At 46.1% G+C, this 12650-nt stretch overlaps 1 protein-coding gene across 1 annotated transcript in view; it reads right to left on the bottom strand.

Annotated features, from left to right (window-relative positions):
• Positions 1-10437: 10437 nt before the first annotated feature.
• The window catches only part of MTHFD1 (methylenetetrahydrofolate dehydrogenase, cyclohydrolase and formyltetrahydrofolate synthetase 1), a 66400-nt gene continuing 64187 nt past the window's right edge, over positions 10438-12650 (bottom strand). The window contains exon 27 of the mRNA XM_033136578.1: positions 10438-11191. Within this exon, the coding sequence (XP_032992469.1) occupies positions 11102-11191 (90 nt within the window). The 3' untranslated portion in view covers positions 10438-11101. The remainder of the gene's footprint in view (positions 11192-12650) is intronic.

Raw genomic sequence — 12650 nt, 5'->3', positions numbered from 1 at the left:
CTAGAAAGAATTTTCGATTTAGTGAAGAACAGTTAGGAATAACAGTTACCAAGTAAGCTCCTCCCCCTTTCTCTCCACTGAGTCAGGAGATTGACAGAAAGGGAGGGGTGAAAATGCTAACAACAGGGACCCCAAGAGTCATCTATTGCAACCCCCTGCAATGCAGGAAATGTGTGGTATCTGGAGATGGGACTTCATTCTATGAGGCAGGGAAGAGGAGCCTATGGCATTCCGCCAACCACTGTTGGACTCCCAACTCCCATCATCCCCAGCCAATGTGGCCAATGGCCATGCACGATGGGAGCTGTAGTCCAGCATCATCCAGAACCCTATGGGATCCCGTTCTCTGAAGAAGAATTGCTACCAGATTTGACTTCTGTTAGTTTTTCTGTTTAGCACACCACCTTAAATTAACCACCACTTTGTTTATGTTAAGATTGCCTTGATTCCCCATAACACAGCACCCTTATAATCTAGCTTTTCTGCTGGTAGCCTGCACCTGACAAGGAGGCTCTGTTTTGGCCTGGAGAAAGAATCCATGAACTACTTTTTCATAACCAAGTAAGATTGTAATATGGACTTAACAGTGTGTCTGTGACTGTGGAGGCCAATTCTGAATCCGCATGTCCTTCCACAATGGGGACATAGGTTTCCGGGTGGGAGTTGATCACAGTGGGGGTTTGCCAAGCATGCCTTCCTCTTATCATGTTTTCCCCTTTCGTCCTGAGTTTGAGCGTCTTCAAAGTCCATGACACCTTTTGTAGAGGCTATTCTCCAACTCGAGGACAGTGTTATCCATGCTTATACTGTGCTGTGGGTTAAACCGCAGAGTCTAGGGCTTGCTGATCAGAAGGTCGGCGGTTTGAATCCCTGCCACGGGGTGAGCTCCCGTTGCTCAGTCCCAGCTCCTGCCCACCTAGCAGTTCGAAAGCACGCCAGAGTGCAAGTAGATAAATAGGGACCGCTCCAGCGGGAAGGTAAACGGCGTTTCCGTGCGCTGCTCTGGTTCGCCAGAAGCGGCTTTGCCATGCTGGCCACATGACCTGGAAGCTGTCTGCGGACAAACGCCGGCTCCCTTGGCCTATAGAGCGAGATGAGCGCCGCAACCCCGGAGTCGGACACGACTGGACCTGATGGTCAGGGGTCCCTTTACCTTTTTATACTGCATTTTTAAAGATTTGCCTTGAGAGCGTCTTTAAACCTATTTTGTTGTCCACTGGCATTTCGTTTTCCATTCCTAAGTTTGGAATAGAGTACAGTAGTTGCTTTGTTGGAAGATGATAATCAGGCATCCAAACAACATGACCAGTCCAACAAAGTTGATGTTGAAGAATCATTGCTTCAACAGTGGTGATCTTTGCTTCTTCCAGTAGACTGACATTTGTTCACCTGTCTTCCCAAGTGATTTGTAAAAATTTTCAGAGACACAGTTGATGGAATCTTTTGAGGAGTTGGAGATGGCATTTATAAGTGGTCCATGTTTCACAAGCGTACAGCAAGGTTGGTGGGACAATAAGCTCTGTAAACAAGCGTTTTGGTTTCCCTGCGAATGTCCCTGTCCTCAAACACTCTGCACTTCCATCAGGAGAACGCTGCACTCCCAGAGCTCAGACGATGCTGGATTTCAGCATCCATGTCAGCCCTTGTAGAAAGATAACTGCCTATGTAGGAAAAATGATCAATGTTTTGTAGGGAAATGAGCAGACTACATTCTTAGCAACCTGAGTTGCAACCATACCTGGTAAATACATTTATTGTTCCTTAACTGTAAATCTCTGCCATCGGCCTTACTTTTAATATGTATGATAAATTGAATAAATAATAATTATAATAAATAATAAATTATACACACAGAAAGAGATATAACAAACAGAATGCCATCCCCCCCTCAAAGAGTGTAGCATCCTGTCAGACAAATTAGTTGGTATAATACAAACAATTTCCCCTCTTTCAGAAAAAAAGTGTATTTCCATTTCCTCAGAAGATGCAGGTGGTCCATGCTCATGTTGCTTTTTTATGTGCATATGTTGTAAAACTGGAGCGAGCTGCAGAAAACCTACCTGAATTTTCATTGCTGCTTTGTCAGTGTATCTTGCCAGTCGATTTTTCCATAAGAATTCGGTTCCCAAGCAATGTAAACTCAGCTGCTAATAAATCTGTGCTTGCAGATCTCCAGAACTTCGTAATAGCCACTTCCTTCCTCTCCTCTCCGCCTTGTTTACCAACAAACCCGAATAAGAGTTATGGAGAACTTGAAAGCTTGCACAGCATTTTGCTTGGCCTTGTAAAGATAATATGGATTAATGTCCTAATAAGAGTTAAATCCTTTGCAACGGATGAGCTGGCCCTAGAGACGAGTCCTATCTCCCTATCTGCTCATCTGCAGCTAGCTTGGCTAACGGAGCATTTTGGCTGATTGCACAGTTAAATGATGCCGCAAAGAGAGAGTGTCTCCGAATTGCCTCCCTCTGGAAGCTCTTCCTTCCTGGAAGTTTGCACTCCCTTGTATGCCCAAGGTGTCTTGTACGCCCCTGCCAGGGGACCCTTCTCGAAACCAGAGACCCACAGCTTAACACAGATTTATATGTGTGCCATTAGTAGAGAAAACCTCTCCTCCTTGCAGAGGGTAGGAGTTGCGAGCAGGAGCCGCTTCCCACGCTTGCAGGGGGGCGTGTTTGGCCCCCTGCATCAGCCCCTATCCTCTGCCGCGCCAAGCCCCTTGGCCGGCCAATAGGGCTAGCCGGGGGGACGGAGTCTGGCTGCTTTAAACAGCCGCGGCAGCGCCATTTCCCTATTCTGCTTCCTGCTTGCACTGGATCACCTGCCCTCCCTCCCTCTAGGTTTGGCTATGCTTTTGACCTTGCTATGGACTGCGGTTGGTCGCCTTGGTTGCCCAAGGGGCCTGGTGGGAGTTTTTTTTAATCCTTTTGGCAAATTGGCACCGGCCCCTTGGTTTTTTCGCCTATGTTATGTACTGAGCTGAATCCTAGAACAATAGGATCCAGAATGCAGCAGCCTGATTGGTCCGCAAGAGCCACCCAATCCAGCTCCAAGTGAATCAGCGACCTGATTGGCCTGCAAGAGCAGCCAATCAGGCACCTGGAGGAAGTGAATCCGCAACCTGATTGGCCTACAGGAGTAGTCCAGAATTAGCCAATCACGTGGGGCCCATTGTGTAAATAATGTATATATAGCAGACGTTTTGGGGAAAATACTCATTCCTTGCTACTATGAGCTGAATAAAGAGCATGAAATTCACACTTGACTCTGAGTATATTTCAGCCTACCTCGTAGCAATTTATCACAACTTTATGGTATTGGCAGTCAGGCATTGCAATATTTAATATGTGATGTAATATGTGTTGTGTGTTGGAGGGCAGGTTGTGGCCATCACCTACCCTAGGGGTATCCCGTTAAGGGGATTCGGCGGTCGTGGATCCTGTCCAATGCCCCGCTGGTGGCTAGGGCCGTGGCACGATCCCCGGTGACGTCAGGGGAAGCTTCCAGTTGTATTTGCATCAACAGGCTCCTCCTATTGGTCGTTAACCCTAAGGTGACTCCCCACTGAGTGGAGTGGAGTCTAGCGTTATGCTCTTCTCCAGTGCCTAAAGCCAATACCTCTCACATGCTGTAACCAATAAAGTTGTGGCTTTATTTTGCCCATTAACCTAAAACCATGTGTCCTTGTGTCTTATTTACACCACATGGGTGGTGGGTCGCAAATCTCTCTGCCATTATTATTCAATTCCAGGTTTGTGGCTGAATGGAGATTCCAATTTAGCAATTCTGAGTACAAACTCACAGAATGGCATAAAGCCTTGATTAAGTAACTGGAGGGGTGGAGATGTTTCACTGTGAATGCACTCTAGATTACTGGTTCCCATACCCTTTCCCCCACATGGACCACTTGAGAATTGCTGCCGTTCATGGCGGACCACTTATTTTTCTACCTGTTGCATCCTCTAAAGCTGAGGACACTTCCCCCCAATGGGTGGGTAGTACACCCTTTTTCAAAGAAGAAGAAATTGAGAGGCACTCTTCACTTTTATTAGACCACCTTACAGCTCAGTTGGTTAGAGCGTGGTGCTAATAATGCCAAGGTTGCAGGTTCAATCCCCGTATGGGACAGCTGCATATTCCTGCATTGCAGGAGGCTGGACTAGATGATCCTCAGGGTCTCTTCCAACTCTATGATCCTCCCCAAAAAGGCTGGGTTGTGCAAGAATAACAACTACCTTCCCACATAAGGACATGAAAACAGAAGAAGCGGCCTTCTACCAGTTCAAACTATTGATCTAGTCCGGTGCAGTTTATTCTGGCTGGCTGCAGCTCTATGGGGTCTTTCCCAGCACCTGCTGCCGGCTATTGCAAAGCATAACCTCTACAGCCCCTCTGCTAGCGACCCTTTTGTTCTGCGTGTGCAACGCTGTTTGGAAGGCGGTGCTCTAATAGTGATTTATGCAGAGACAAAACATGCTGGACGAGAGGGACTTCTGCTGCAATCTCGGCACCCAGAGAGTGCCCGTTCAGATAATTTCTAGCATAGAGCTGTCAAAGATGGATGAGCTTATAGCTTCGCTGTGAGTAAAGAATGACTGGGAGCCGGCAAAGGGACAGCAATAAATCACACAGGCGTGCAACAGCCTCCTTGGTGGCTGGGTGCAGGAGTCTTTTGTGATTTATTCCTTATAGCACACCAGTTGCCAGTCTCTCAGGGTACAGCACATTGCATGAAGAATACCTACCTTAAGAGGACACCAAAACAGTTGGTTCCTTTTGCCTTCGAGACCCCTATCAGCTGTCATTGCTTGAACACAGTGCTTAAAAGGGGGGGTGTTAAAGGGAACATGAAACATCTTAAGCTTCAACGCTCCTTACAGGTAAGACAATAAACTAATTGTTGCATGAATTTCCTTCTTCCCAATAGCTAGGCTATATATAGCAAGCCTTTCGCCTACACAGGGGCTCCCCCCTTGTGAAAGCAACTCCAGAAATTTTTGGTTTGTCACCACTACAGAACTTAGGAGCACCGGAAGCTGCCTTATAAGGAGTAAGATCCCAGGTCCTCCTACCTTAGTAGTCTCAAAACTGCCTGGCAGTGGCACGCCAGGACTTCAAGCATGGGATGTTTCCACTCCAGACCTTACTGGAGATGCTTGGAATTGAACCTGGGACTTTGTGTGTGTGTGTAAAGCAGTTGCTCTGCCCCTGAGCTATGGCCCCTTTCTATGCCCACGTAACACAATGCATAGAAGCCAGCCTGGGTGTGTACTTGACATGGGTGGGGAATAGCTCAGTAGGTAGAGCATGAGACTCTTAAATCTCAGGGTTGTGGGTTTGAGCCCCATGTTGAGCAAAATATTCCTGCATTGCCAGGGGTTGGATTAGATGATCCTCGTGGTCCCTTCCAACTCAACAAAGCATCCTGTGACTGTCTTATCTGAGTTGCTCAGCAAACTAGCACATAACATTAGGTACGTAAAGGGCTCTGGTTATGGCATTCTTTGTTGGGAAGCAGTGGAGACTTGTGAAGACTGTTGTGAGAAATTTATGGAATCATGGAAGACTTTGAGAAGAGCTCATCTGAGAGAAGGTGGACAACTTACAACGTCTTCTGGACTCGAGAGAACTCTGGAAGTCGCAGGACGTTGAAAGCATCTCAACTTAGCACTTGCCTTGTGGACTTTGGCACAGCAAGGACTTTGAAAGCAAAGAAGAACCCTCTCTAGGCTCAGAGAGTGAATACTTCTTGTAGCAACTGCCAACAGTTGGTGGGTGTGTTGGTGTTTGCCAAGTAAAAGCTCTCTCTTCTACACAGTTGTTTCCTATGGTGAGCTTTACCACTTGACTGAACTTCTGTGGCACATAACAAAACACCAGTCATGGTATTGGGACCAGTGCTTTTTAACTTGTTCATAAACCATCAAGAATTAGGAGCGAGCAGTGAGGTGGCCAGGTTTGCTGATGATACTTCATAGTTCAGTCAGTAAAACAGAGATTGCAAAGAGCTCCAAAAGAACGTCTTCAAACTGAGTGAATGGGTAGTAAAATGGTAAGGAATATGCTTTCAGTTGCGAGCAGAACAGGGTTGGAGAAGCTGCCACCCTAAAGATGTTGCTGGACCCTAGAGGTTGCTCTCATAAGTCTCAGCCAGCATGGCTAATTGCTAGGGATGATGGCAGCTGCGATTCAAAACCGGGAGGACCACAGGTTTTGGCACCCCTGATGTAGAGCACAGCCTTACACCAGGTCAGACTATTTGTCCATAGAGCTCAATTATTTCCCACTCTGCCTTGCAGTATCTCTACAGTGTCTCAGGCAAAGGTCTTCCCCTTCTCCTCCTACCCCAATCTCTTTAGCTGGAGATACCATGGTTTGAAATGGAGATCTTATTATTATTAAAGATTTTCTTGATTTACAAAGGTGTGCGCAATGTCTCTCTCATATTTTTTCCATGTAACATTTTTACAAATCAGTTTTGGTTGTTGAGACATTAGGGAGAGAAGGGGGAAGGAGGTGGGTAGGATGGGGGATGGGTGATGATGTTTCTGTTTTCCTTAATATATGTAGGGTTTGGTGTCAGCGTTGATTGTGTAGGTTCTCTGTCGTTCGCTTGTGTTTCTTTGGCAGTGAGAGAGGTCGGGATTGGCGTAGGGTGTGATTGTTCATTTGTGGTTGGCTGTGGTGATCTTTGGTTTCCTGTGTGAGTGGGGTTGGTGGGTGTTTTGGATCAGGTTAGCCATATTGTATGCTGTCGGTAGATTTCTGTCATTGTCTTGTTGGGCTCTGTGTGTGATGAAGGGGAACCATACCAGGGTGAAGGTGTCTTCTAAAATCAGCAAGCCCAAGAGGCTCAGGGGTTTAGAGATCTCTTACCTGTAAAGCATATGCACCACAACTAAAGTACAGAATAATCTAAAATGAACTCAGGTTTATTTTCAGTAGGACTTGAGGAGGTAGGCACTATAAGGGTTAAGTTAAATTGAAGGCTTTAATGAGAGTTTCAATGAGAAGTAGTATCCCCCTCGATCTCTTTGAACGAAGGGCAATGACACAGAGGTAATGAAAACACTTCAGCTATACACCAAAATCCAGTTCACTAAAAGTCTGGCCTTAGAATTTCCTTCCATATGTGAACATTTCCCCTTTCCCGAGACACAGGACCCCGGTTTAAACCCATCCCTGTTGGTGCATTGCAGATATAAATATTGCAGCATTTATAATCCATTTCCAGTAACCGGGGCTCTTGCCCAAAACAGTTCTGGAACTCATAATAAAAACAAGTTCCTCTACATTAATCACAGTACATTCATCAAGTACCTGAGAGCTTTTCAAAGATGTAGCAGTTTATTTGTGTTAATTACAAGTCTGGCAACAATTGCATTTTCACATTAGGAAGTAATATATCTTTCGGGGGAGAGGAAAGAAGATGTTCCTCTGTGTGTGTGTGTGTGTGTGAGAGAGAGAGAGAGAGAGAAACCTTATTTGAAACAGCTTTTGCATCTTGTTTGATCACTTGAACAGAAACACGAATGTTGCATAAAAGACATAAAGGTTTGGCAGTGAGCATCAGGGACCTATTAAAAAGGCAAAGCAGGAGGAAATGTCACACCCTGGAGGTCTTATGTGGGAGATCCAGTCTCCCCACAAATAGAAAGAGGTGCCCACCAAGGAGCACTGAAGGGAAAGCCTTTGGATTCTGAAAAAAAGAAAAATCAGGGCTGCACGCAAATTTCTCTTAAGCGATGCTGACGGAGACGGAAAGAGCACTGGCCAGTTTGGGTCTCTCTTGGAGGTCAGGATCTGGACTTCAAAGAGGAGTAAGCCCATCATAAAAACCACAGGAATTATTTCATTCGCAACCAAGAAAGAACATGCATATGAACCACCCAAGACACATGGGAGCCTGTGGAACAGCACTTTATAAATCGGCAGCCATCAAAGAAGAGATTGGATTTGATATCCCACTTTATCACTACCCGAAGGAGTCTCAAAGCGGCTAACATTCTCCTTTCCCTTCCTCCCCCACAACAAACACTCTGTGAGGTGAGTGGGGCTGAGAGACTTCAGAGAAGTGTGACTAGCCCAAGGTCACCCAGCAGCTGCATGTGGAGGAGCGGAGACGCGAACCCGGTTCACCAGATTACGAGTCTACCGCTCTTAACCACTACACCACACTGGCTCTCGAGTCAATGTTTTACTTAATTGTTACTAATGCAACTGTACATAGCGGGGGTTGTTATTGGGTTGGGAAACTGAAGCTGATTGTTCCTATATTCAAAATTGATTTAAAAATACGTTTTTAAAAACCCACAGGAACATAGGAAGTTGCCTTATACAGACCCAGTCCACCTGGCTCAGCATTGTCTACATTGATTGGCATTGGCTCTTTAGGGTTTCAGAAAAGGGTCCCCCCCCCCCAGCCCTACCTGTGGACTGAACCTGGGACATTTTTCTGCATGCAAAACCAAGGACTTTGCCCTTTTATGAAATAAGAGAGAAGCATGGAGCAAGGAAAGTTTCCCATCCATCATCTCTAATTTCTTTTGTCAGAGTTGCACAATTGAGAGCCAGAAAAGGACTCAAAGGAGAGGTATTCAGGTATTCTGTACATTCCCAGTGTAGGGGGATATCCTGGGCAAACAAGGTGTCCTACTGCAGTGGATGCCCCTGCAATCACCCAAGAAGCCATCAAGGTTGACCGTACAAGTCCACATCGTTCCCAGCCATCCTTGTTGTCTGACAACAATCAGGGCAGGTGTAAATAAACTCCAGATCTGGAATGAAAACAGGAATGGAACAACTCCTACAGCAAGCAGAGCCTTTGAAGCAATGCAAAATGAAAATACAGCAGGACTTTAGAAGGTGCATAGTGCAGACATCAAGCACCCACAGGGAAAAGTATACTTAGAACCAACACACAGTAGGGCCAACATAGGGATCCCAAGAGATCTGGGCCATTTGCTACAATGGCTGGCTGGCATCCAAGCAACAAGATGACCTATTTGGTTGCGGCCTGTGCTGAACATGTGCCGAGCCCCAATCCCTGATGGGAAAACTAAGACGCTTGTTAAATGAATTCCCAAGCAGCGCAGAAACGTGAGAAGTAAAACAGAGTTCGGCTTTGACGTTTTCCTTTCTCTAGTTGCCATGAGGAAGACAGGCTTTGTTCATGGGTGCTCAAGAGCGAACATACACTCAGACAGGCGTGTGTGCAAGCGAGTAAACCAAGCAGCTACCCAAGGAAGCACTGCTCAAGTGATGGGCAGTTCTGCTCCACTGCGTGGGGAGCTGTCGCTAGAGGGAACGCAATCATCCACCCACTTCCCTGTATCATTTAAACTAGCTACGTATCTCAGAATAGGCCTGCACCACTTGTCGCCCGCTGAGCCAAACACAATGCCACCAACCTGCTCGTCAATTGTCCTCTATTTTATTTTTTTTGCTGTCTCCCAAGGACTACTAAATAAAAAGGGAGGTTGATCAAGCTTCCTGATGGGCCCCCATCCATGCATTCAGACTGGCTGATCGTATATTTGCAGGCCTGCATTTGGAGAGTTGACTGCTGCCGAACAGGAGATGAAGGCCATTTAAACCGATGAGAGCATGCAAAGTACCCTTTGCACCAGCAGAATGCTGGTCTGTTTGGCCACAGTGGCCAACCAGATGCCTCAGTGGAAAGTCCACCAGAAGAACATGTGGATGACGGCACTCCCCTATTGTTGTTTTGCTGGTCTCCAATGCCCATGAATCTCGACCAGCAATGACCTATGGCCAGGGTTTATGGGAGACGTAGTTCAGCCTTCATTTAGAAGGCACCACACAGGGTGACCCCGGCCTACGATGAGAAGCAGGAACTCAAGGTCTCAGGCACAGGTGTTTCTCAGGCCTGCCTCCAGAGATCCTTTTAACCGAAGGGATTGAACCCGGGTTACCTTCTGTGTGCTTCTGCCATTGAACAGTGCATTGCTTCGCCGATTTCAGAACGGGCTGTGGAGCTTGGGGGTACGTGCAGAGTTGCCTGCCCCATTCCATGGGAATGTACTAGCATTCATAGTTACACCAAGGATTTAAGACATTAAAAACACACTTTTGTAAATTAGGCACAAATAGAGGATGCTAGGGCTGCAGTGCTTGAATTGATTAATCAGTTAGGATTACATGATCACATATATATATATTTTTTAAAAAACCCAAAAAAGGTCTCCCCCAATTAGCTGGGCAGATTTTTAACAAAGTATTGTAAATATAAAAAGTGCAGAAGGCAAACACCATTCTAAAAGAAACCTTCTCTAGCATCTCTTTCCGAAAGAACGCTTCTTTGATGTTGCCAAATATGACACATACAATCTACCAACAAAGAAAATACTATCTTTTGCTTAGAAATATTCTGTTTACCCATATGCACACTGCATAGATCGAAACTCATGTGATTAATCAATTAAAACGTCTTTAATAGGTTTGCTACCCTAGTTAAAACCGCATATTGCTTTTCACTGACTGTTTAAAAACACATTTTGAACCCCATTTAAAAAGTTTTCTGGGTGATATCCAACATTAGCCAGAGTAGGCCCTCTGAAACCAATGGATTTAAGTCCATAGATCTACTCCTGAATATGACTAATTCTGGTGATCACCCTTTGCGTTTAACATGATGCAGACTTTCACCTGTAGTGACTAAAAAGTAGACAACCTAATTAAAAATACAGTATTACAGATTATTATTATTATTTTTAAAAAATGCAGCAGGCTAATTCGTTTCCAAAGACTTCCTAGTGTCCCCTTGAGGTACCGTCTTCAGGTTTCCCCAAACTGGCATTGCTTGCATACCTACAAAAAGAAAAGAAATCATGTTACTAGTCATCAGCACTGCAAGCCATGATGAAAAATGCAGAAAATAGATGGCCAACTGCAGCTCTCTAGAGCTATGTAGGCCAAACAACTATGTAGTTCTTTCACATGCATGTTCCTGGGATTGCAGAATAGGGATTGCATGATGGAAAAAGGCATGACTGCAGAGCTAGGAAAAAGCCAGCAGTTGCAAGGGGGGTCCTGCAGGATAGCAAGCAATGAAGGACTCACTTTGGATTGTCAGTTCATTTTAGAACAGGCCGGTCACTTCTCCAGTCGCTGGATCCAGGTCAATGTCATAGAAACAAGGCCTAGTTGGAAGTCCTGGCATTGTGCTCATCTGGAAGAAATTAAAAGAAAAAAATCAACTGAAACAAACTGAACAAATATCAAAACTGGGGCTAGAAACAGGAGCAAAGAACATTAAGAGCTTCCTTGCTGGATCTGGGTCGTGTCAGTGGACCAGAAGAAGAGTTTGGATTTGATATCCCGCTTTATCACTACCCGAATAAGTCTCAAAGCGGCTGACATTCTCCTTCCCCTTCCTCCCCCACAACAAACACTCTGTGAGGTGAGTGGGGCTGAGAGACTTCAGAGAAGTGTGACTAGCCCAAGGACACCCAGCAGCTGCATGTGGAGGAGCGGGGAAGCGAACCCGGTTCACCAGATTACGAGTCTACTGCTCTTAACCACTACACCACACTGGCTCTCTGGACCAGCAGCTGCTTGAAGTCAAAGTCCTATTACCAGCAGGAAGCAGACCACCAAGGCAAAGGCATTTCAACCCTCTTCCTGCTGGTTAGACAACTGAAAAGCTTGGCACTTCTCCTCCCAGGCAGGATTACCACTGGTACAGCTGACATTTTCCCTGTGGCTTCACAAGGAGAAAGGGACAGGGGGCAAAGCTGGGACCTTCTTTCCAGCAAAGGCTCTACCAGAAAGGAGGCACGGGAGGAATTAAGAAAGTACGGTTCCATCTGCTTGCCAGTTCTTCGGCTATTCAGCCAAAAAATAATAAAAAAACCCACCCAAAACGCCAGCTGCCCTCTTGGTTGCTGCAAACAGGCCCCAGCTATTTTGGGGCTCTTTGGGAAAGCACGAGAGGAAAACTCGTTGCTTCGAGTTTGGCTTCAAAATTCATGAGAAGGTAACAGTGCACTTTGAATGAAGCTCCAGTAAACATATGGATTCATTTCAGCTACAATCTTGAGTCTGTGGTCTTTGTGGGTTGCTAATGTTCAAATCCAAACCCTGATTAATAACTATTATTACTATTACAGTGGTACCTCTGGTTGAGAACTTAATTCGTTCCGGAGGTCCGTTCTTAACCTGAAACTGTTCTTAACCTGAGGTACCACTTTAGCTAATGGGGCCTCCTGCTGCCGCCGCGTGATTTCTGTTCTCATCCTGAAGTAAAGTTCTTAACCTGAGGTACTACTTCCTGGTTAGCGGAGTGTAACCTGAAGCGTTTGTAACCTGAGGTACCACTACTGTAGTAGTAGTAGTAGTAGTATTGTTGTTGTTGTTGTGTGTAACCTGAAGCGTTTGTAACCTGAGGTACCACTACTGTAGTAGTAGTAGTAGTAGTATTAACAAAATCGAAAATTCTTTCTTTCTGTTTCAGGCAGCGCGGAACTTGCCCCTGGCTACTGCCTCCCCCTCAGCCACCCTACAGCTGAGGGGGAGGCGTCGGAGAGGCTCACCCCGTCCCCATGGGTGCGGATTGCCCCGGCCCCGGCTGCAGGACACGCCCACGCACCAGACACCCGAGCAGCTAGCTACCCCGCTGCCTCTGCCTA

The sequence above is a fragment of the Lacerta agilis genome, chromosome 1 (assembly GCF_009819535.1).
Source record: "Lacerta agilis isolate rLacAgi1 chromosome 1, rLacAgi1.pri, whole genome shotgun sequence".
Taxonomy (NCBI): Eukaryota; Metazoa; Chordata; class Lepidosauria; order Squamata; family Lacertidae; genus Lacerta; species Lacerta agilis.
This window is presented reverse-complemented; position numbering and strand designations above follow the sequence as displayed.